Genomic DNA, 24,502 nt, shown 5'->3' on the forward strand with positions numbered 1-24,502 from the left:
AACAAAAAACCTTACAAAATGAGAACATGCAGTTATGAGCTAACTTTTGTGCACACTACGATTATATATATATATTTATATATATATATATACACACACACACATATATATGAAGCAGTAGGAAGTTCAAGTAAAATGATCAGCCTACTCCCACATAGCAAGCAGCCACAGTAACATCCACTGTTTAAAAAGCCAACCTTAACCACATCATTCCTAAGACTTTTGCTCCAGTGAGTACAAATATGTGGCTGAACTGGAACCCATCAGGGTAATAAAAAAGGTCATTTTTCCCATTTTTATTTACCGTTATACCAGCACCAGTTCTCTACATCACCCAAGGCAGTTTTTCACGGAACATATGCATACATACCACACACTAGATGACAACAGAAGAAACTTTTAAAAATTCTATCAGCAAAATTCTAATATCGCCTCCTTGCCCCAAATTTAACAACAAATAGTATCTCTTTCAACCCTACATTTTGCTGTTGGCATATTCTAACCAGAACTTCTAATGAAGTGTCATCTTTGATACCAAAGGTATAGAAAAACATCACCATATGACTTTCTTTTTTTGTCACACGCTGAGTAAGGACTCAACCCTGTTGTGCAAAGACCAACAATATACTACTCAAGAGCACTTTTATGCTGTTAGTATGAATGTGTTTCATATCAAACCTTGAAAAATTTAGTTTAGTCCCTCTGTGGCCTTTAGCCACTGAACATACAAAAATCAATCCATTGTTCATCATGATGCCCCCCTAACCACCATAAAAAGAAACCAGTGTGAGGAATTCCCCTAAAAAAAGGGTAGGAGTATAAGTATTACTTCAAAATAAAATAAAAAAAACAAACAACAAAAGAAAACAAACAAAAAACCAAACAAAAAAAAACCAAACAGACAAAAAAAAAAAAAAAAAAAAAAAAAAAAACAAACACAGGTACGGATTGCTCTTGGACCTGAAAAGACTTCACCTCTATCACAGCACAATCTGTTTGAGGAAACAGTTGTTCACCACAAATCTCCTGTGGCAAATATTTCCTATTTATAGACCTATTAAAGGAAACAGTATGTTACCCTTTGCTAAATATACAAGGATTTCAAAGTCAATTCCTTCATTATTGTATTACTATTTTATAAACTGAAGTGTGGTTTAGCAAGTTGTTTTTTCTTAAAGTAACAGGTTATTTTTCTTTTTTTTTTTCCTAGTAGTAAAAACACTATCAGAACACAGGCATAATAAAAAAATGAAGTCTTCATACTACAAAGCAATGGCTCATTTGACCAGCATCAACTGTTGAAGAGGAAGTATGCACAGAAAACAAACCTGGATTCTGTTATGGCTCATAAATCAACAAAACCTGAAAGGACTAGTATGTACAACTGCAGGTACTGTTTTGAAGGTGAAACAGTAAGTTTCACTTATTAGTCACCTACTGGAACATATGTGTGCTGATATACATAGTATCCTTCATTTCAAGCTCACATAAGTGAAATACAGCTTTTTTTCCCTAGTTCTGAGTAATTTAAATATAACTAGAAGAACAAAAAGAAAACGTTCAGAATATGAAGTGTATCTTTCTAAGAATATATATATTAAAATTCCTTCTGAGCACATATTTGTACTAATAATCCCTTTTCTGGTACAAAATGCAACAAATAAGAGAAAATTTATATTACCTTATGGTAACTGCCTGACCAGTATTAGTCATAGCTGATGTCATTATTTCAGTAGTAAGGCTTTCAGCAAAACTGACTCCATCTTGTCCAATACCACTGTCAGCTGTCAGACTTGTGTGATTCAGCTCTCTTTCTGCTTTCTCTACGGCCCCAGTAGCGCCCTTGTCAGAAAATACTGTCCTCTGTTCTACATCAACATGAATTTTGGGAATATCGAGCTGAAACACTCTTGAATTTTGACAGGCACCACCCAATCCAGAATGAAGAAAATGCCTCACTGGAATGCAGGATTCTTGTGCAGGCAGATGATGGGACATGCTCTCTGTACAGTACCGATGTTCCTTCATACTGCAGCATCTATAGACAGTTCCAGAAAAAGGAGACAGTTTCTCAGTATACGAGAGCTTATCCCCATTTCTTCTGTTTTCAGACACATGGAGAGCAGCTGACTCTAAACTCATTTCTAGAGTATCATCTGCTACTTTCCTAGCATATTGTTCTATAGCTTGAATGATGCCTTCACTGTAGCCATTCTCATTTATATTACCTGTACTATGATAGAGTTTATGATCTGGGGAGAAAGGAAGAAGTGTTCTAGAAAACCTTGTTTTAATGAGATCCCCTGTGACTTCATCAAATTCAGTCTTTTTATATAGACAAGAATCTGTTAGAGACTTTGGCAAACAAGTTCCCGGCATTTTCAGCTTCTTCCTGACATCATAAGTGATACTGTGAGCAAGGGATTCAGAAAAATGTAACAACTCTGTACATTCCATTCTCTGCGTGCAGACACTCCTCTCCAACGTTCGATCTTCACAGTGATGAAGGCTGCTCTTCACTTGCTGTACTGCATCTTTATTCCCTGCTTTGATCAGCTCCAGCTTACCATTTACCTGTGCACTTTGCCCAGGAAATGTCTTTCTGCTGCATCTGAATTTGGCTTTTCTAGCAGCTTGCTGCAAGCCTGACTTGATAGACCTGTAAGCAAGTCTGCTGGCGTACTGATCCACCAACAGCTCAGCATTACCTCCTTGTCTTCTCAGAACCCGGATAACATGATCTGCGTACTCGTCAGTCACACTTTCACAGCTCGGGTACTTGGAAGTCAACCCTGTCGTGCCTGACCCTTGTGGTAAAGAAAGCCCAGATGAATCTCTCTCCCTCATCCACTGGTCCTGTGCTGGGCCACACCATTCTTTTGAACTACCATCTTTATCGCCTCTTCGCACGTAAAAGCAATCCACCTGGCAGTTGACCCGCTTCAACCTCAACAGCTTGCAATGCCTTGATTTTACTACTTTCTTGGCCTCATTGATGACTTTTCCTGCCATATCACCTGCATAATTCCACAAGGAATTACATGTCTCTTCTGGGATATTTACAAATGCAGTATATCCACATCTTTTCTTTTGCATCCCAAACTGAGCCAGCCTACCAGCTTCTCTTTCACTTGTTTTTCCACCTAAATGGGAAGCAGCCATTTCAGTCGCTACTGAAATTATGTGGCTAGCTAGGCAATCTGCATACTGAATTGTTTTTGCTGAATGCTCCTCTTTCTCAACAGGCATTCCAGAATGATCTTCATCTTCACTACTTTCCACTTCTTCAGAAAGTGACCGCATGAGTTTCAGCATAAATTCCTCATTTTCCAAAGAGTCGTGCTCAGTTTCAGATGAATCAGTAATGGATGGATTGTAGGGTGTAGAAGGTGGTGTTGCAGGTGCAAATTCTTTTGCTAATTCTCCCTTGAGTTTCTTGGACAGTTTTCTTAGGTTCCTTTCAGAACTACTTTGACATGGTACTAGAGGAGTTGGTGGGGGTGTATTGGGCAGTAAGCAGGTATTTCCATGTTTCAGGCTTGATTTTTCTTCCATGTGCAAAGTACCTTCACTGCCAAACATCTCTGAAGAAAAGCTATTTGCATGCAGAAAACAATCAGTCTGCCTGTAATTCAGAGCTCCTGCTGTTAATTTCTGGGTATCACTTTTTTTGGAAGGCTTGTTTAAGCACGTTGTTGAACAGTTTCCTGTGTCAGAACAGTCCTCTAGAACATGCCTAGCAAAAGTCACAGTGGAACAAGACAGTGGTGATTTTGACTTGTTTCCTTTTTGTTCCTGCCAACAGTCTTTAGATTCTAAAACACACTGAACAGAATGAGTTGGAGTAAGAAATTTACATGGATTATTCAAAGGCAACTGTTGTTCCACAATTTTAGAAACATTACTTTGTTTCTCAGCCTCTTGCTTCTTTATCACACACTGTTCTTTCCAACTGGTATCCCTATAGGTCTGTGAGCTCACACTACATGTTAAATTCTCACCGGTGTTGCATAACACAGTTTTACTTTCTTCCACAGACTGCTTTATGACATACTTGGCCAAATGATCTGCAAACATGCTCTTGGAGGAGTCTTCACCAGTTCCTGGCACGTAAGGTTTTTCATCTATTACTTTTCTTGTTAAAAAATCTGAATACTCTTCTACTGCTTTTGTTACTCGAGATGAGGTTATGGTTTCATAAGCTTCATTTACTATCATATCTACCATAGTTCCAGAGAAAGTATTAATGCCTTTTGACCCACTTGTTAATTCTGACTTATTGCTCATTCCAGATCTGTTATTTGTTAGTTTGGTATCATTCTGGTTACAAAAGAGTGATGGAGTACTTTCAGTACTTTGACTGTGATCCGAAGTTAGATAAATATTTCTGAAAGAAGCAACTTCCTCCTCTCTCGTTCTGCTTGTGAAAAATGGATGAGTGGAGTCTTTGAATACTTCCATACGGTCATCAGCATTTGGAACAGTGGATACTTTCGCTTTGTAAGCATCAGAGGAAACCTGCTGCTGACAAAGAGCTCTTCCAGCTAAGGGCACAGGTATTGAACTCACGACACCAGAGGTACAAAATAGAGCTTTTTGTACTGTATATTCCTTCTTGGAGTCTTGGATCAGCTTTAGTGCTACCTTATCATTAAAATTAGGAGAAACTGTGGAAGTCTGTGTTGACTCTAACATACTTTCTGCACTTACATATTTGATATTGTCCATGGAAACACTAATGGCTGCTTGTGTTGTGAAGGTCACATCAACCTGAGATAGTTCAATAAATGCCTCCTGAATGACAGATTCAGACAAATCTCGGGCATAGGATCTTACCACTTTGTTTTCATAATCAAATGATGAGGGCTGTGTAGTAGGTGATGATGGATATGAAAACTGGCATACTTCCATGATTCCTTCAAACACGAGTTCTTCAGCGAGGTCTGCTGCGAACCGTGCAACAGTGTTGGTAAATATTTGTTTCTTTACCTGACGCAATTCTTTCAAAGCACCAGTTATAGCTTCACTCACCAAAAAGTTTGCTATGCCATTAATGGCACGCTCCTTCAGCGAGATTGCTCTACGTCTTCCAATCTCATAAAAAGCCATTTGAAAGACTGAAGAAGTCAACCTAGCAGCCAAATGGCAAAGTGCATTCGTGCATGAAGAAACACCTTTTTGGAGGTCTTTAAATGCACTGCCAAAACTTTTTTCAACCAATTCAGTTGCAAATTTCTGAATACTATCTCTTATCATTAGTGACTTATGTTTAGATTTTGCTTGCTTCTCTGGTTCCTTACAAGTTTTCATTTTGAGATCTGCAGCTTGCCTCTTCTTCTCTTTTGAAGTAACCCTTTTGTGCTTTGAATCATTCCCTGCACACCTTTGTTCAGATGAGGACTCAGAAAAAAAAACAGAACCTAGTATTTCACATGAAACACTGTCAGCATATGCTGAGTAACTGTTATAAGCTGCATCACAGTGACTTTGACTTGTCCCATCTCCACCAAGATTAATTCGACATAAACATTCAGAAGAACCGCAGCTCCCTAAGGGGCTGAAGGCCGATGTTCTAATGGGGCTGAAGAAGCCTCCGTTCTCTTCTCCTGTTGTTTTAACCGGGCGAGGGGAATCCGGGACCTCAAAGATGCTGCTGTACAGTGATTCTGGCTTACGAGGAGTTGGTTTCTTAACATTGGCTGGGAGAGTGGGACGATCAAACTTGAATTTCTGAGGATTCATTGTAATGCTTGCAGAACACAATTTTTCATGTGCAGTCCTCCTTTTCTGGGCAGGATTCCCTAGGATAGGATCCCTAATAACTTTACAAGTGTTTTCCAACGCTTGCTCCAGCTCATCAAATTGATCAAAGCTATCAAAAAATTCACTTACTTCTGAGTCTGAATCCTCTATACCATCTTTTACTACTGGAATTTTTGGCAGCTGAAGTTTTGCTTTCAAGCTTTTTTGATACCCTTCTTCGTCTAAGAAGATGATGGGGCTTGGACTGGAGCAATCTGACTCAGAGGATTCAGCTGGAGAGGAAGAAAACAATGTTTTACGTAAAAAATTAACACCTTGATCAGAAGGATTATATGGCTTGTAGAAACTCCTTTGTATCCAAGGATCAGAAATTGAGGTTGTAACTGAATTCTTTACTGAGGTCAGCTCCTTAAGTCCCAAAATATCAATCAAAGTAGAAGATCTGGCAGATGCTTTCTGATGTGCAGAACCCACAAGAATCTTTGAGTCAACAGCTTCTAAACATTGAGCAGGGATGGTCTGTGAAGCAGCATCTCGATGGTTTTGAGAAGTAAAGCTGCATGTACCTGAACAAAAAAAAAAAAAAAAAAGGTAAAAAGAGATTGCTTCAAAACCCAAGAATTTCTAGAGAACGACAGCAAACTGGTCAGGTTTTAATGGCAATATCTATTTACTATTTATGTTACTATTGCTATTTAAGTTGCAAAATGCTAGCTCATCTTTCATGATTAAAGCAATCTTTCATTTTCTTCAAATCCTGTTATACAAACCTAATAACTGAGAAATTAATGTATTTTTAGCACATAAAGTAGAACAAAATTTTATTTGATATCCATCTGACATTGAGATGAGAATCTTTGTTTTACGAGTTGGTAAGCTGTTGGCAAGCTGAAAAGAGCAAAAAATTAATTTTTCAATTGCATAATATCCCTTTACAAAGCACGATTAATGTAAAAAAATTACAACTTATTTACATATACTTTTTTCTTAAATCTCAACAGCCTAAATTTCAAATTTCTACAAGTGTGCAAGAACTCACCAGCACTTAGTATCTTTGAAGGTTCATCTTCATCTAAGTGTTCAAAAGCAGTGACAAAATCATCCTCAATTGAAGAAACTGACTGATTGGTGTCATCATCTTCACCATGGGTTTTCTCTTTTTGATGCTTTTGTGAAGAGTTTATTTCCACTGCATATCTTATGCCTGTGGTATACTTGCTTAGCAAGGTAAATATATAATCAACTTTGATCCTTGGGAATGATGGAGACAGCCTCATCACACAAAACACTTCAGGAAGCTGATTCTTGAAAAAGAGAGCAACAAGAAAACAAACACAGCAATCGTCAAGAGATTCCTTCAATGCATTTTTATGAAGAATAAATAATTTTCAAATATTTTAAATACAAGAAAATTAATTCAACAGTTTGTGTAGAGTGGTAGCTAGAATGACTTACTCATTTTTTCAGTGTCTGCATTCTGAATAAATCATTGCAATAATATAACCCAACCATGGTAACATGCTACCCAAGAATCTATTAAAGAATGCATGTTAAAAATCTGTGGAGGAACACGGTATTTCAGAGCATGTTTATGCCCTATAATATTTCAGTTTATAGGATATCTGTTTATTTGAGCTGCCTTTACTCTTACATGCATTTTGTAATGTTTGTAATTGGAAAGAACATAATTTGTATGGTAATAATGGGAACAGTATAGAACTAAAAATCATGGAAATTATATCATTAACAGCATTTATAATCTTTTTTAAGAAAAGCAATCACTGAGTTTTATGAACACCAGACATTCCTTTAATTTTGGGCATCTCTGTTTCAACAAAAAAAGTCTGCTGAAGATCAAAGCTATCTAAGCAGAGCAGAGATAGGTAAGTTGACAAATTTCGTATTTCATATTAAAAAGACTAAACTCTTTAGAAGGCAAAATATACTGCTTCTGACATGCAAGATGACACAAAAAATTCTACCTGATGTTTCATGACATAAGGTTTTGCCAAGGTTTTCTTTAAGTCTTTTAGAAATACAGCCTCATTTTCTTTTAGTTTGCACAACTGGAGCGATTTCAGAACATCTGGAAGCTCTACAGAAACAGCTGACAACTCCTGATTTTAAATAAAAAACACGGAGAATACAAAATAAAAAAACAGCATGCAAATGACAATCAGGTTGATTTCATACCTCCCCTACATCCTAACAACTGCTAATTCTGGAAACGTTTTTCTTTTCTTCCCTATTTCTTGCTCTATTCCCCACTCATTCTCTCAAACTGTGATGTAAAACTTGTAAGAACAAGATTTAATTCAGCCCATACTTCGAAGATGCCTAAAAGATCATAAAGCAGAATCTCTAAAGTGCTGAAAAGCAGCTGCACATCCTACAAAATACCCAACTACACTGACCCCAGCTAATGATGGTTCGCAGTAGATTTCTCCTTATTCTTTGTGTGTGTTATTGGAACAGTGTTCTAGCTCCCTATCACAAAAAACATGAGCAAGGCACTTCTTTAACATGACCTTGGACAACCTTTAGATTTAGCTAATACAGAAGAGGCCTATGAAAGAGTTACAGTTTTTTTTTCCAACAGTCCAAACACCACTGATCCCTATAGTTCAAAGCAAATCTCCATACACTTGTTCTGTCCAACTTCCTCTAAATTCCATCTAACTCTAAACAGTCTAACAGCTCTTACCCATACTTGAACGTCTAATATTATAATTTGAAGAATTAGCAACATTGATCTAATATGGAACACAAATGGATTCAGAGTTTGTTTTACTTTTTTAAAACATCAGCAAAGCATTAAAAGCAATCTCTTCCAATATCTAGACAGAGTAGAAAAATGTAGTTTTACTGTGGACATCTATGTTATGAATTATACAGATATGTAAATTGCACAGGAAGACTAAATTCTTAACTTATGAAAATGGCACATCATAACCCTTGTTGTTTGCCACACTCCACCTTTTAAGATAATATGTCCTTATCTAAATCTCCAGAATAGCATCTTAAGACTCCTAAACCCCCACCAGCACTTCACAGCTAGAGCTCAGATGAGTAAAGTTTAGTTTCACACATGCAATTGCACTATATCAATAAGCATAACTCAACTAAGGGTAAGATAACAAACCAAAATACTGATACACAAGCTTTTAACAACAACAAAACCCAAAACAAAACAAAACAAAACAAAAAAAAAATAAAACACCCACGAAAACCACAACCAACTGAGGCTATTCCCACCCAAACACCCCCTTCAACCAATCATCCTCCCCACTTCATTTAAGTTGTTCCAGAGCATCCTAATATATATAAAACACTGATTATCATATTAAAATAATTACTTTCTACCTTTCAATGACATTGGAAACCTAGGCTTTTAAATAGTCAAGGTTCATCTATTCCATTTCCTGAATGCCAAATTTCCTCCATTGAAGAAAATCAGGTGCTACTTAGAAGAAATTTTCAGTAGAGATAGATATATACTGTACCTGCAAGTGAGCAATACCCATCTCTCCTGCAAAACCTATAAATGTAATCTGTAAAACAAATACATGGGTACAGTTAAGTACAGTAAAGATCTTTTTTTTGTTTCTTGCACATATTTAAGAGTCAAATATTCAGAAGACTTTAAGTTAAAGCTGCATTCTACTGCCACAAAAACCATACCTTAAGGCAGCATAACTTGCTCAATCAGTAGAACACAATCATACATAAAGAATGGTAATGCTATACTATTTGACTTGAGAAAGGTCAGATCAGACTGAAGAGCATATACAGCATTTAAAACTCACTACACAGGAATTATTCTAGTGGCCTGTATATACAGAGCAACACATACAAGCCTCATTACGTCTATTAAAATAAAAATTATTTTGCAAAGATTCAGTGCTTATCCATCCTTGCTTCAGGGCTGGGCACATATAAAACAGCTCCACTCTGAAATCCATCCACGCTGATAAACTGTTATACATTTGGATATGCTGAATAAAGCAGAATGCCAACACATTATGCAATTTCCCATGTAAATCGATTAGCCTAAGGCCAAAACACAACAGATTACTTAAGCCACATGCTTGCATGCCATTGTAAAGTAAACAAACCCTAACATAAAAGAATTAAAATATTCAATCTACAAAAAAAAAAAAAAAAGTCTTGTCAGGCTCAGGAACCTTGACTATGACAGAAATACCAGTTTTACCTCAGGTTTTTGTGCTTGTGTAGGTATATTTTATCACACATTGTCCCTCTCTCCTGTCTACAGGTGTTTAGTACCATTCAACACAAAACGATTGAAGAGCATCAGGCCCTGCTCAAACTTTGTTTCAAATGTCAGATTTCCGAAGTTCTCATTTATTATTTCCCTAACTACAAATGAATAGGCCATCTGCATACTCAAAAAAAAAATACCAAGACATTTCTTTTCAAAGCAAGGGTGTCAGAAAATAAACTTTGCTTCCATTTTGTAGATATGGAATAAAGCACAGAGACTAAATATTTCCACTGATGTTTGAAATTTAGTTTTATATGGTTTGGGTTCCATTTTTTCAGAGCATTATGCAATAGACTGATTTTTAAGCTGTAACTCATAAATTTGCAGCAGCTACTCCAGTTACTCCAAAGAACAGCACTATGTTTATACTGATATATTATTAACAGATTCAGCTATGAACTTGTATATACACAGAATCTCTGCAAGTACAGAGCTAGAAAAAAGAAATGGCCAGAATTCTATTTTGAACTGTATATGTGTTTTGAATATGTCATTTCAAAGTGTAAGTAAAAAAGAAACCCCAAACTTTATGTTCAACTGAAATCATACTGTGAAAAATTGTCTTGTTATTTCAGGGGGGGGGGGTCTCATGCTGGAAAAAAGATCTTATGCTTCCAGTTAGTATCTTCCTGCTTGCATCCACTTATCCTTATGTAAGGTATGACAAGATCATAAAGGAAATAATGCTTCTCCATAGCGTTCCAAGTAGCTACAGACAAATTGCACATCTGCAGGACCATATTCACTGTGTTAACTGTGAAACAATCCTGTTTGAACAACGTTACTCTTCAACTCCCACACAATTCATCTGCACAACATCTGCAAGACATTCTTCAACTTCTACATTTTTTTGCCTGTACAGTACATACAATATGAATTGAATTCCACCACAGAAGGGGCAAAATATCCAACAATTTAAACTACCTGGGGAGAAAACTAGTTCTCTAAATAACATTTTGAGAGGCTCCAGAGTCTGTTGCTGTTTGGGTTTTTTTGGCAGTTTTGCTTCTTTTTTTTTTTAATGGGTGTTTATTTTTGGCCTTCTTACATGCCCCTTCCTCAAGATAATGATTCCAACCCTTACCCTCTTCCATGGGATAACTCATTGTGAAAGACAGGGCAGTGAGCAGGAGTCCTAGCTTCACACAAATGAAGGACAATATTGCACTGTGAGATCAGCAGACAGCTGTCAGAGACCACAACACTACTGAGTCTGTCTATTTTTGCCTCTATGACAATGCTAATCTGGATCTCTTTATTGAGGTCAAACTCCAGTTTTCACGGAAAAAAAAAAATCATCTTTTAATACCTTGAACATGTCTGAAGTTAGTACATCAGTTCAAAAGTTGCTGGGAAGTAGGCAAGGAAATAAAAAAGTCATCAGCAACACAAGTCCTTTCTTTAAATTAGATGTAAGTGTATGAGACACTGTATTCAAAGGCTATCTTAAGCCATGGGTACAAAGGAAATGGTACAGGGAAACCTAAATTCAGGTTTTCTCAAGTCTGAGTTCTTCTAACATCATTCTTCATGTATTTCCATGAGGAAAAAATATCCATGTGACAAGATACTGACCCTCTTACATTTCTACCAGAGGGCTCCTAATTGCTTGATCTCATAAGGCAACTAAATATAGTCAGCTACCCTTCTCCACAGGGACCGTCACTGCTGACATATAAAACATGATCCCAGCTGCTTGTCAGGTATTTCTACAAGACAAAAAAGCCTTCACAGATTCTAAAGCATGGTCTGCTTGATCAGGTAAATACAAGGTTTTGCTCACACCTCCACTGCACAGCTCTTCCTCCTTATGTTAATCTGTCATAGCTTTCATCCTTCACAAATTCAGTTTCTTGCCTGCTCCCCAAATGTCTCAACCCCTGACTGTATCCATTCAGTTACACAACCTCTGGTGTTATCCAGGCAACCCCAACACATCAATCTGCCTCTTGCTATTGCTTATGCAATTATCAGTCTCCCCTAACCACTTCCTCAGTTGTCTTTGCTTCAATTCTCCCTATCTCGGCTCCTCTGCATGGCCTGTTCAGGTCAGCCTCTCCTTCTCTAAGCTCCTTGTCAGACCTGTCAACTACTAATTAGAAGTCTTGTAAAACCCATAATACAAGTTACATGGTGTACCATATACTATTGCTTTTACTTTTTTCTTTTCCTTTTGGAGAAGTTGTTGTTAGCCTTGTAATTCAAACAGTTCTAGTAATTCCTCCTAACAGCTTGAGGTTTACCTAGATAGTCCCACATTCTGTCAGGTCTACTTCTGTCCAGATCTTGTCCATCTGTCAGATCGTCCATAATCACATAAAGTAAGTCTAGATCTGTAATTCTGAGGCTTCAGCTTTTATCTTCAGACCTGAATCAAAGTGTTCTGCTACTTTTTTAGGATACCATCCATACAACCTTGATCACAGTAGTGCTCACAAATGCAGTACACCCCAGTCATCTATTTACAAATCTTGGTTTTCTAGTTTCACAAATCCTCCAAAGCAGTGAAATGTCACCTTGAAATGTCACAGCCTTTTTAAGACTTTAGTGACTAAATTCAAGAATGACAATAGGGGCGTGGACTGTCAGGCCAGTAACTTGCAGCATTGGTTCTATTTACTGTCCTGCAGCTTTCCATACTGTTTCAAGAGGCATTGTCTTCTATCATAGCCACAAAAGTTATTTAAGTGAGAATATTAAAGCAAACCTCAATAAAATTTTCTCGGTCTTCCCGATGTAAGCATTCCTCTGCAGATACATTGCATAACTCTTTCCTGCTGTGTAGCAGTGACTTCATAGAGTGCAGGATACTTTCACCAAAACTCTGAAAAACAATGAAAAAAAATTAAGAAAAAAATGCATGTTCAGTTTCAGATACATGGTCCATCCATCTATTCTCTGCTCTCCACAAGTTTTAGCACTCTGATTATTATTATTTGAAATTATTTTGTATGTAAATCACTAGGTTTGAAGTTTCAATTTACTTCAGGACATGAAGCTGAAGCAGGTACACATTTTTCAAGCAATACTTTTACTTCAAAATAGTTTGACATTCTGTATTTAAAAGAAAGGAAGTATGAGAACACATGGGAAAAAAAGAACAGATGAGTCCAAGAAGAAATTTAAATCTCATCTATGCCTTGCATTGTAGCATGTATATGGAACTTTTCCATCAGCTTTTCCTTAAATAGGATGAAAAGCAACTTTAGCCAAGAAAAGTAATGAAGGTGGCTTCAAAAGTTAGAGGGGAAGAAAACAAACAAACAAAAATGTCCAAGAAAATCTACATACACTCTTTCCCATTCCATTAAGGACATGAAACAACTGTAACTTAATCCCATGTAAACACTTCTTGTAATATTTCTTGTAATCACACTTATGGTGACATGCAAGCACCCAGGGATGGCTAAAAAAGGCTGAAGAATCCAAGATTTCTCCCAGTGTAACAGAGCATAGCAGAACAAAAGAATCAATACTATGAAGGCAAATATGACCACAGGACAACAAAAACTGGTTCACTCAGTTTGTGAAAAAGACAATGTCCCTTAACTGTTTTAGGAAGTCAGCAATCTTTTCTTTTTCTAATTTAAGTTTTTCATCTTCTCTAGCAAACTGTAAGGTTAAGAAGACAAATAAAAACATCAGACGGTTAAAAATTATTAAACCAGTAATTGTTCTGTATAAGACTGCCCTGTTAAAAATGACATGAGAAATCAGTGTGTCCAACTTATGACAAGGTATTTCAAATTTGCCTAGCTTCTCAAATAATAGCAGAAGTGCTAGATAGTCAAATTTGGACAGAGAATGTTTTGCATTTCTGATACTCCCACAACAAAACCAATCCCTTTATAGTAAAAAGTGATCTTACATATTACAGTTAAATCTCAATAAAGATTTTATTCCTTTTCTCTGTATAAAAAGCAGTATCAAATACTACTATGTTGAAAGCCAAATTATTAGAGCAGGGCCAGTGTCACCGTGGTTGCACTCATGGCAACACAAAATTAGGAAAGCACTTCTAGAATGAACAGACAAAAGCAAAACAGAACTTCAGGATCTTTGAAATTGCCAAAATACATTTCAGAATGCCAGCCAACAAGTGTCAGACTGCCACACTGATAGCCAAAGTCAGGAGACACTAAAGAAATCAAAACAGTAAATTTTATAGAACTGAATTATTTCTTAAAGTATTTTAGGCAGTTACTGTGTCATTTGAAATAAATTAATGAAGTGTTCACCTAATTTCCACTTTTATCTATTCCCTTGTTCCCATATGTCTAGCTACAATTTACTCCCACTTTGTACTTTCCAAAGAATGCTGTCAGTGCCTTCCTCTGATTCTCTGGATCTTCCAAGGTTACAGGAGACTGGAACATCAGTTGTTGCTCAAAGACTATTTCCCAGTAATTCCTCCATTCATCTTGTACAAAAGTAATTAGTGAAGCCCAAACAAGCATGTTGAAATGTCTCATTTTCAGCTTTTACAATAATTTAAACAGTCACAATATTCAAAACAGTAATTAGGGGAAAAAAGAAATCCTTATGACATGACCTGCTAATTTTCTGCAAGCCAATAGTGCTCCAGTTTGAGAAGGGATCATTGTTATTCTCCAATTGGCCTTTCTAAAGCTGCAAACTATTACACACATCATATTTATAAACAAGCACCTTTCCCTAGTTTAACATCTGAAAAGCACAATGGGTGACTATGAACCAGAGCATGGCATGAGGAACTACTGAGGTGAAGGACAACTCAACATTTTGGAGAATATTAAGTTGAAGTGGAAGAAGAAAGATGAAACAACTGGAAACATCTCCCTAAGGTCTGGAAGGACCAGCATACAAGACTATGTCTGGCAGCCCATCGTGGCACTAAGCAACTGAAGAGATAAAATACCCATAGCTAAAGTGAGGAGGAATGAAATTACATATGTTTTTCAGATCATATTAATGAATCTTAAAAAACTCAGATGTGAAAACAATAACCATATCGAAATTAACAGGCACATTACATACACAGAAGAAAAAATCCAATCTATCTGGACTTCGGTAGATCACTTAAATGTATTAAGAGTTCACAAAACCAGATAAAGACAGAATTAACTAAAAGAACTGGTTTTGGAAATGAAGACTTGCCTGGATGGAGATAATAAAGGGGGGATTTTGAGAACAGTTGATACAGGTCAGTAACCAACTTCTTCAGAATTTATCTTGAGACTGATGTCAAGCATTATCATCATCATGAATATATTTAATGAGAGAAAAAAGTAAATATGAAATGAAGACTGTTGACAATTTGAAGTAAGCAGGTGTCATCAGCTAAGGAGAATACGGGAAGAACTTGCTCAGCACAAGTGTTTTAAAAAACAACCATAAGAAACACAAATTTATGTCCTTAAAAACTAAAAGCAAACTTTAAAATTGAATTGAAAATTCAGAAGCTGGGAAATAAAAGACCTTAATTGACTTCTCAATCATTGCACAGCAATGAATGAATGATCAATACGATACTGCACTGAAAATGGCAAACGTGCATCCTTTAGTGAAAGAACTGACATCAGAGTCACTGAGAAGGACATCCTGTGTAATTGCACATACAGTATTATCCACATGTAAAAAGAAGATTAACTCATAACAAGCACAGAAAGTAGGACTATGAAGGATAATCACTGGAATGTGGACGATTTCATACAGAGGCAGACTAAAACCTTAGTTTACAGTTTCCAAAAACCAAGGCTAACAGAGGACAGACCACCAGGTGTAAAAAAATAAGAAGGGTGAACATCAGCAAAAGAAAATAAATTATTTAAGCAGAACAATAAGGATATCCATGAACAAAGAGGTATAAATTTGCTGCAAGTAGCTTCAGCTGAAATTTTAACTCTCAGTTATTACCGCAGTGTGGTTCAAAAAGACAAGACCAGTCCAGCAGTAGGTTTGGGGGAAGGTGTTTTAAAGCTTTCATTAACTGAGAAGCTATATTTAGTAACTTTTTTATATTCTTATCCTTATCAAAATTGTGCTTGTGACAGCAGGGGACTGGACCCAATGTCAGAGAAATCCTTCTAATCCAACAGACAACGACACAAATTCTCTCACGATCCCAAACCAGGAGACAAAACTACATTAAAAACTGAAAAATATCAAGTTCCCAAGACTATCAGCTCAGTTTAGGTAAGGACAAGAGGTCATCTTCGACAAAAGGATGTAATTATTTTTTTTTATAACTAGTACACTTACAACACACATCAACATGGGGTAAAAAACACCCAAGCAATCTATAAAGCTCTACTTGGTAGACCTCTAGGACATGGTATTCTGTCCTCACAGAAAGGCTTGCAAGAAATCCTATTTCATTCAGAAGCACAGATTTCAAATTTTACTAAGTTGTGCCAGAGGAAATCCAAAACCACTGTCAAGGTGCTCAGACATGAACAGTGTCACATCTCTAGCTCAACTGAGCAATTCAAAGACTTGCATTGTTGCAGCAAATTGAGCAGTCATTATCAACGAATCCATCAGAGTACACTGGAGATATTTGGAGGAGATATTGTCTCACGAAATGTTTTTAAAAACAATTGTTTTCTAATATTTCAAACAACCTGTAAAATGCCATAATCTCTAGATAAATGAAGTGCAATGCCAGTCACATTTCTCGGCTCTTAAGTAACAAAGCAGCTCTTCCTGATTTCATCTGCTGTAAGACTTAAAGGGACTGAATATTCTGAGGTAATTTGTAAAAATAGAAACTAAGGCTTTAAATATGCATACCATATCTGTGCACAGACTTTTAAGAGCTACTACTGCAACAGTTCCTGTTAGCTGTGACAAAGTATTACTAAGAGCACAGGAATCAGGCTGCAATCTTCTGTAAATCAACAGAAGGTGAAACACAGTGCAGTTCCAACCACTCCATTGCCTGGTTCTATGAGAATGAAAGTTCCACACCACAATCTAAATAGATACCTCACAGGTAAACATCCAGAGGAGGCAGTCACAGATGAAAACAATGGAGTCTGGCTACAGGAAAATGCAGAATTCTGCAAGAAGGGTAGAATTAAAATTTCTAGAACTACACAGTCCAGAATGCTTAACAGCAATTAATGGAGCAGTTCACAGAGGCAATATTTTAAGCAACTATCAGAATCAGTGAGGAATCACTGGTCACTGGCATTATTAGAAAGATGCTTCTGTAACCCACAGGTCTAAAACCTTGGTGGGGCAAGTAGGGTGGTATTTGCTTTGTTTAGTAAATTGAAACAAAAACAAATAAAGAGCAGATTTTAAAAGTCCTTTAAAAGCAAGTTTAAGGATGCAAAATTACTTGAATGTAGTTGAAGATTTCTATTTGAGCTGGAGAGTTATTGTAAACTAATAAAATACAAGGTTTTACACCATGTGGTTTAAAGTGAAAGATTACTACCCAAAATTAAAAATTGCTTAATATACGGCAGTGAACATTCCGTGTCAGGACCTGGAACAACTGACTACCTGTCTGTCCATCTCATAACACCTTCCCTCTGCTTTCAAACAGGACATATACCACACTGTTTCTTTAAAACAACAAAATCTGCTTATGAAATAAAATAATGCAATTTTCACAAGATACAATGCTTCCTTGCTCAGTTTCTCCTCTTACTGTTGCAGCAATGACTCATCTGTGTTCAGCTACCTAGAGAAATCTGAGTAAATAAATAAATTTGTTCCTTCAGGATAAACTGCTACTTTCATTTCATTAAGCACTTACAGAAGATGCAAGAAAATTTTAGGAACAGTATTTATGTTCTCCAAGTTAAAGTGAAAAATTTTTTAAAAATAAATAAATTTAATTTAATATTAGAAATCCCCACTAATATCCTTTGCAAGTGCTAGACATTTTTTTCAACAAGGAACTTTCTAAATATGCATGCAAACACAAAAAACTATTCAGACAAGGCACCAAGATCTAAAGGTAAAGGTATTACAAGCAAGCCCTAACACAGGCTTCACAGAATTGAGTAAGAATATACAGTTTTATTTTAATTTATTACATATGAACTCAAAAAATCTGCTCTAAAATAAAAGCTATATTCTAATAAACAGTGTGAATTCTAGGAATTCATTACAATTTTATCACATCATCTTGAAAAACAAAAACACCCTTTCCTTAAAGTATGCTGTCTCTCAGTTCACTTACAAGAAATATACCAAAACACAAAGCAAAAGCAATTTCTTTGCCTCCTTGAAATGTTAAACATGCAAAATTAAAACACAGTAAAAAGAAAACCCCACACAAGAAACCCAAATAAACCAGTTCACTTGCTTCACTATTAGATCAAGAAGCTCTGAAGTATTTTATTCAAATACAGGTAATTACCTTTTCAACAGATATTCTTGATTTCATGCGATTGCCCTGAGCCCTGGCGTACATGTCCATGATCTTACTAATCTTGGTATTCGATGAAAGAAGTCAGCTCAAAAATGCCTACAAAAAAACATTTATATTTGATTGTGTTTTTCCATTTAGTTCGCATCCACTCTAAAAATACAAGTAGACAAAACAAGAACCAATAAAACCAATGAAAAAGGGCTTTAAAACTGGGAAAGATGAAACCATCCTTACTGACAGCTGCCTTTAAAAACATTCTGCCTTAATGACCTTCACAACCAGGCATGAAATGCAGAACACAGACACTTAGCAGTAAGTTTCATCGTTTTCCTTTAACTAGAATTTCAAGGCTGCATTGGGGAGGAACAACACATTAAATATTGTTTCACTGTCACTTACACTCTGGAAGGTTTCTCGTTCGGTTCCTGCACAATAAAATGCACTGCAAGCACCCTTGAACAATCTCGGGAGGCAAATGCACAAGTCACCCACCCAGCCATATCTGTCACCCTGAGGTACTACAGGCTAATGCAGATCATCATTCTTGTCCCCTGGTTCTGCTCTAGGCAGCCCAGTCTCTGCTGGCAAAACACAGCAGGACAAATGCATTTACAGCACTCTCAACTGAGTAGGTCACAAGAGTTTCTGCTCGAGTCAGCTGCCCTTATTTATCCCAAGTCTAATTCCAACAACAGGGAGATAAAAAACAGCTATGAAGGTATTGTTTTCAAGCTTCCTTCTTTAATCAGCAGCAATGGATCCAGTTTGTTTCATTCATCTTTTCATCCCCCAAAATAAGATATAGAGTGTTAATGAAGACACAAAGCATGTGGAGAGCTTTTAAGTTCTATGGAAGTTTTAATACTTCATCTTTTCCCATGGTCACACAATTTAATCAGGAAAAAGAACTCCTAGACTAGATAAAATAAATGAGGCAAGGAGCAAGTGCAGGTAAAAATGACTGCAAAGATAAAGAAAATAAACACCACGACATGAGAGCATGGGTCTTCACACAACTGACCAGACTGGTTTAGCCGATCTCATCTCAAGCTCATATTAAAGCTTTACATGGGAAATAAAGTTCTATATGAGATTGGTCTTGAGTATAAGTCATTTAGATAAAAAGATCTGTAGTGTCATCATGTAACTATTCTTCATCTTCCTCCACCCCAGCACCTCTAGAGATAAAATCTCTTCAAGAATACAATAGCATTAGAATTAGAATTAGAATACATAGATTATTATTAGGTAAATCTGTTCACATTTCACTTTGATTTCCGCTTTCCTTCACAAATATGAACTTGCTGGAATCTTAGAAAAGAAGTTACACTTAGGCAAATAAACTGCAACATTTTCATCTCTAGAGCACAGCTTCTCTCAACTGGGTGTTTGAAGTTTGGAAAATTAAGACAATTACATGAAGCAGCCAGACACATGATCCACAGATTATATACATTATATATAAATATAATAAATACAAATAAAATTTAATTTCACAGTAAACTATGGCTAGAAGATACAACAATGCTTCTGCTAAAATTCATGTGTGTAAAAGAAAAAAGTCCATAAAATAGTATCAGGCAATAAAAAGAAATCCACTTCCCTACAGCTCTATCTTAAATGGTTAGTCCAGTAAAAATCCAAACCATATTGGAGAAATAATCTTAAGACATTTCTTGTCCTAAGAAAAGCCATCTGTAGAAAAAGTTGGGTTTTCACACAGGTACTTCAGTTCCACATTTTTTGATAGATTTCTCCTGGCAGCAATTTTAACAAAGATCAAAACAGCATGCTATGGAGATGACCTTTTAGCCCTGCTGGGTGTTGTAGTGTTTACTTAGGTACAGTACTTCACAGTTACACTGTAAACTGCCTTCAGGTTAAGTATTTTCCTCTATCATCTTCTACTAAACTCTGGAGACCTGAACATCAACCTGTAATGTCCCCTAGCTACAAAATAAACAGACTAGTAAATCACAGTATGAAGGCTCTGAAAGCTACTAGACAAACCATACAGGTTTATCACCATAACATCACAATGTTTTGTCTTCTCTGCATCCTGTCCTTCAGTACTTGAATTAATACAGGTCCTAATATATACACCTATATTATACCACCTACAGCATCTCTGCTCTCCATCATGCACTTCAGAGAAATCTGAAGGGTCCCACTTGTCCAACAGTGCAGCAAAACCTGAAGATTTTCTTTTTACTATGTAAAATTATTATCCATTTTAAATACAACAGTGGTCAATCATGTGAGAAGTACACAAATATTAACACTAACTGAAAAGGAAGTGAAAGCACTGACAACAAAACAGCCTGGAAATAACTCATTTGTATAAATAAAACCTACCTACCCTTTAAAATTGCTTTTACTTCTGGATATTGAATTTGACTATTAAATTTAATTTCCTTCTATTGTTAACTCAAAAAAGAGAATAAACGGCAGAAGCATCAGATATAAAAGGAATAGGACTTTTCTGTTACTGAATAACTATCGTCAGACACAAAAAAAAAAAAGATTGATCACACAACTAATTAATGAATACCCACACCTTACGTTTTTACCTTTACCTGGATCATCCTAAATGCACACAGCATGAGCAACAGACAAGAGGAGTTGGAAGCCTCTGTGCTGCCAGGAAGCTACAACTTAGTTGCCATTACCAAAACTAGGAGGGAAAAATCCCACAGCTGGAGTGCTACTGTGGATGGCTACGGGCTATTAAGAAGGGACAGGCTTGGAAGGAGTGGCTGAATGTTGCCCTCTAAAACAAGAAATTGCTAGAGTGTGAAGAGCTGTCTCTGAAGAACAGCCATGATCAGGCTGAAAGCACATTGGCAAAAGACACAAAACAAAGCATCAAGAGAACATGGTGGTTGATCCAGGGAAGCCTACTGAGGAAGCCTTCTTGTTCCAGCTACTGGAGGCGTGGACCCCTTGGGAAACTGTCCTCAGAGATATGGGAGCAGGACAGAGCTGGCAGATCTTTAACAACACTTTTCATAAAACCCAAGAACTACCAATAAGTTGAAGACTTAAGAAATCAGGAAAGGAAGCAGGGGGCTGGCATTGCTGAGTTTAGACCACACTAAGAGCAGCTGAGCTCAAGCTACAGGGCAAGTAGGAGATGAACAGGCAGTGGAAGCAGGGGCAGGTATTCTGGGAATAGTACAAGGGTGCTGCCCAATTTTGCAGGGATGAGGTCAGAAGGCCAAGGCAAAGCTGAAGCTGAACATGGCAAGGGATGCAAAGAATAAGAAGGGCTTCTACAGGTATGTCGAGAGAAATGGAAAGTCAAAGAAAATGCACTCCTACCGAACACAACTGGAAAACTGGTGACAACAGATGACGTGTCTGAGGTACTCAACAGCTTTTTTCCCTCAGTTTTCACTGGCAACCTTTCTTCCCACAACTCTCCAGAAGATGGACTGGAGGAGCAAAGAGAAGATCAGGTTTGCGACAACCTGAGGAACCTAAATGTATGTAAGTCTATAAGACCTGTTGAGACACGTCCAGAGTTCTGAGAGAACTGGCTGATGGTGGCTATCAAGCCACCCCATCATATCTGAAAAGCCACAGCGATCAGGTGACTGAAAAATAAGAAACATTGCACCCACCTCAACAAAGGGTAGAAAGGCAGACCCTGGGAAGTACTGAGCTGTCAGTCTCACCTCTGTGCCTGAGATGATCATGGAACACATGCTCCTAGAAGCTATGCTAAGACACAGGGAGGTGATTCAGGACAGCCAGCACAGTGTCACTAAGGGCAAGTCCTGCCTGACCAGCCTAGTGGCCTTCTATGATGGGGTGACTGCATCAGTGGACAAGGGAAGAGCTACGGATATCCTCTATCTGGACATCCATAAAGCTTTTGACACAGTCCCCAAAAACACCTTTCTCTCCAGTATGGAGAGATATGGATTTGATGGGTGAAATGCTCAGCAGATAAGAAGCTGGTTGGATGGACCCATCCATAAGACAGCAGTCAACAACTCAATGGACCAGATGGACACTGGTGACAAGTGGTGTCCCTCAGCAGTTTGCAGCAAGACCAGTGGTTTTTATCATCTTCATTAATGACATAGACCAAGTGAATGAAGCGCACCCTCAGCAAACTTGCAGAGGACACCAAGCTGAGTAGTGTGGTTGACATGCCTGAGGGATAAGATACTATCCAGAAGGACCTGGATAAGCTCAAGCAGTGAATCCATATGAAGCTCATCAGGTTCAACAAGACCACACTTAAGCTCCCGCACCTGGCTTGGGAAAATTACCAGTGTCACTACAATCTGTAGAATGAACTGATTAAAAGCAGCCCTGAGAAGATTGACTTGGGGGTGGTGGTGGACAAGAAGGTGGACATGACCCAGCAATGTGCGAGCGCAAGCCAAAAGCCAACCACGTCCTGGGCTGCAGAAGTAGCCAGCAGGGTGACTCTCTGCTCTGGTGAAACCCCACCTGCAGTGCTGCATCCAGCTCTAGGGTCCTCAGCACAGGAAACACATGGACCTGCTGGAGCAGGTCTAAGAGGGTCACAAAAATAATCAGAGGGATGGAGCACCTCTGCTATGAAGACAGGATGGGAGAGTGGGAGTTATTCAGCCTGGAGAAGGCTCTGGGAAGACCTTACAGAAGCCTTTCAATATTAAATGGGGCTTATAAGAATGATGGGGACAAACTTTATAGCAGCACCTGTTGTAATAGAGCAAGGAGGAATGGTTTTAAACTACAAGAGAGTAGGTTTAGACTAGATACAAGAAATCTACGATGAGGGTGGTGAGGCATTGACACAGGCTGTCCAGAGGTTGTAGGTGCCCCGTTCCTGGAAACATTTAAGGTCAGGCTGGACAGAGCTCTGAGCAACCTGACCTAGTTGTAGATGCCCCTGCTCTCTGAAGGGTAATTACACTAGATGGCCTTTAAAGGTCCCTTCTAGTCCAAAGAGCTCTATAAATTTATAAACCCATTTATCCAGTGATTTGCTGAAGAACACTCTTCTCATCAGAGCACATAATGAGCATTTAACTAGCTTTTCCATATGCATGTATCCTTGTTTGAATACATATAAGGAGCAAAATTAAATAATCGGCTTAAGGGAATCCAACAGGAAATTTGCCATGGATTTAATCTCTTTGTGTAAGTCTATCCCATGCCTAAATGTACTTTAAGTCAGTGTGTATTGACAAACCTTAGTTGGCAGAAAAGAAGAAACTTTATCTTTTCTGTAAATGTGCTGAGTAAATCTCTTCAGCTGCTGTAGGGGCATATGTGGACATGTGCACACCTATGTTAGACACATGCATGTTATGACAAATTTGACAAATTTAAAATGTATGTGGCCTTATTAAAATTAAATTTCAAATAAAAGATTCTAGGCAATGACAATAGTATATCTATATTTATGTTAAAAAGGAGGTGTTTTTAGTACTTTTTTGCCCTAGTACTAGAGCAAAGAAAAAGTACTTTTTTTTTGTCTTCAGAACACGGACCTGAATCAGCCTAGAGAGTTCTGATGATTTGCAAAAGCCAAGCTTAATGAAACACTGAGCTTTGAACGATTCATTCTCGAATCATAAAATCATCAGGGGTGAAAGAGGCCTACAATATTATCCAGTGCAACTATCCATTTCCTCTTGTCCTCTCACTGCAGGCATGGCATGGCATGGCATGGCATGGCCCCCACCTCATGACACCCTTGTTTCAGATGGTTATAGAGAGTGATGAGGTCTCCCCCAAGCCTCCTCCAGCCTAAGCACCCTCAGCCACTCCTCATAAGATGTGTTCTACAGCTTTCATGAGCCTTGTTGCCCTTCTCTAGATGTGCTCCAGTGTCTCAATGTCCTTTTGGAAGTGAGGGGCCCAGAACTGAACACAGGATTTGCGGTGTGGCCTTACTAGTGCCAAGTACAGGGGGACAATCACTGCCCTGCTCCTGCTGGCCACACTATTGCTGGAACAGGCCAGGGCGCTATTACCCTTCTCGGCCTCCTGGGCACACTCTGGCTCAGGTTCAGCTGCTGTTGACCAGAACCCTCAAGTCCCTTTCTAAAGAACAGCTTTACAGCCACTCTTCTCCCAGC

The 24,502-nt window shown here is 37.8% G+C and overlaps 1 protein-coding gene across 1 annotated transcript in view; it reads right to left on the reverse strand.

Annotated features, from left to right (window-relative positions):
* AKAP11 (A-kinase anchoring protein 11) overlaps nt 1-18,435 on the reverse strand; it is a 31,702-nt gene extending 13,267 nt beyond the window's left edge. Inside the window, exons 1-6 of the mRNA XM_062514928.1 lie at nt 18,405-18,435; nt 12,756-12,872; nt 9,267-9,314; nt 7,761-7,880; nt 6,803-7,067; nt 1,682-6,329 (exon numbers count right to left, since the gene is read on the reverse strand). Of these exons, the coding sequence (XP_062370912.1) occupies nt 1,682-6,329; nt 6,803-7,067; nt 7,761-7,880; nt 9,267-9,314; nt 12,756-12,872; nt 18,405-18,431 (5,225 nt within the window). The 5' untranslated portion in view covers nt 18,432-18,435. The remainder of the gene's footprint in view (nt 1-1,681; nt 6,330-6,802; nt 7,068-7,760; nt 7,881-9,266; nt 9,315-12,755; nt 12,873-18,404) is intronic.
* Nucleotides 18,436-24,502: the final 6,067 nt, after the last annotated feature.

The sequence above is a fragment of the Cinclus cinclus genome, chromosome 2, assembly GCF_963662255.1.
Source record: "Cinclus cinclus chromosome 2, bCinCin1.1, whole genome shotgun sequence".
In the NCBI taxonomy this organism is placed as follows: domain Eukaryota; kingdom Metazoa; phylum Chordata; class Aves; order Passeriformes; family Cinclidae; genus Cinclus; species Cinclus cinclus.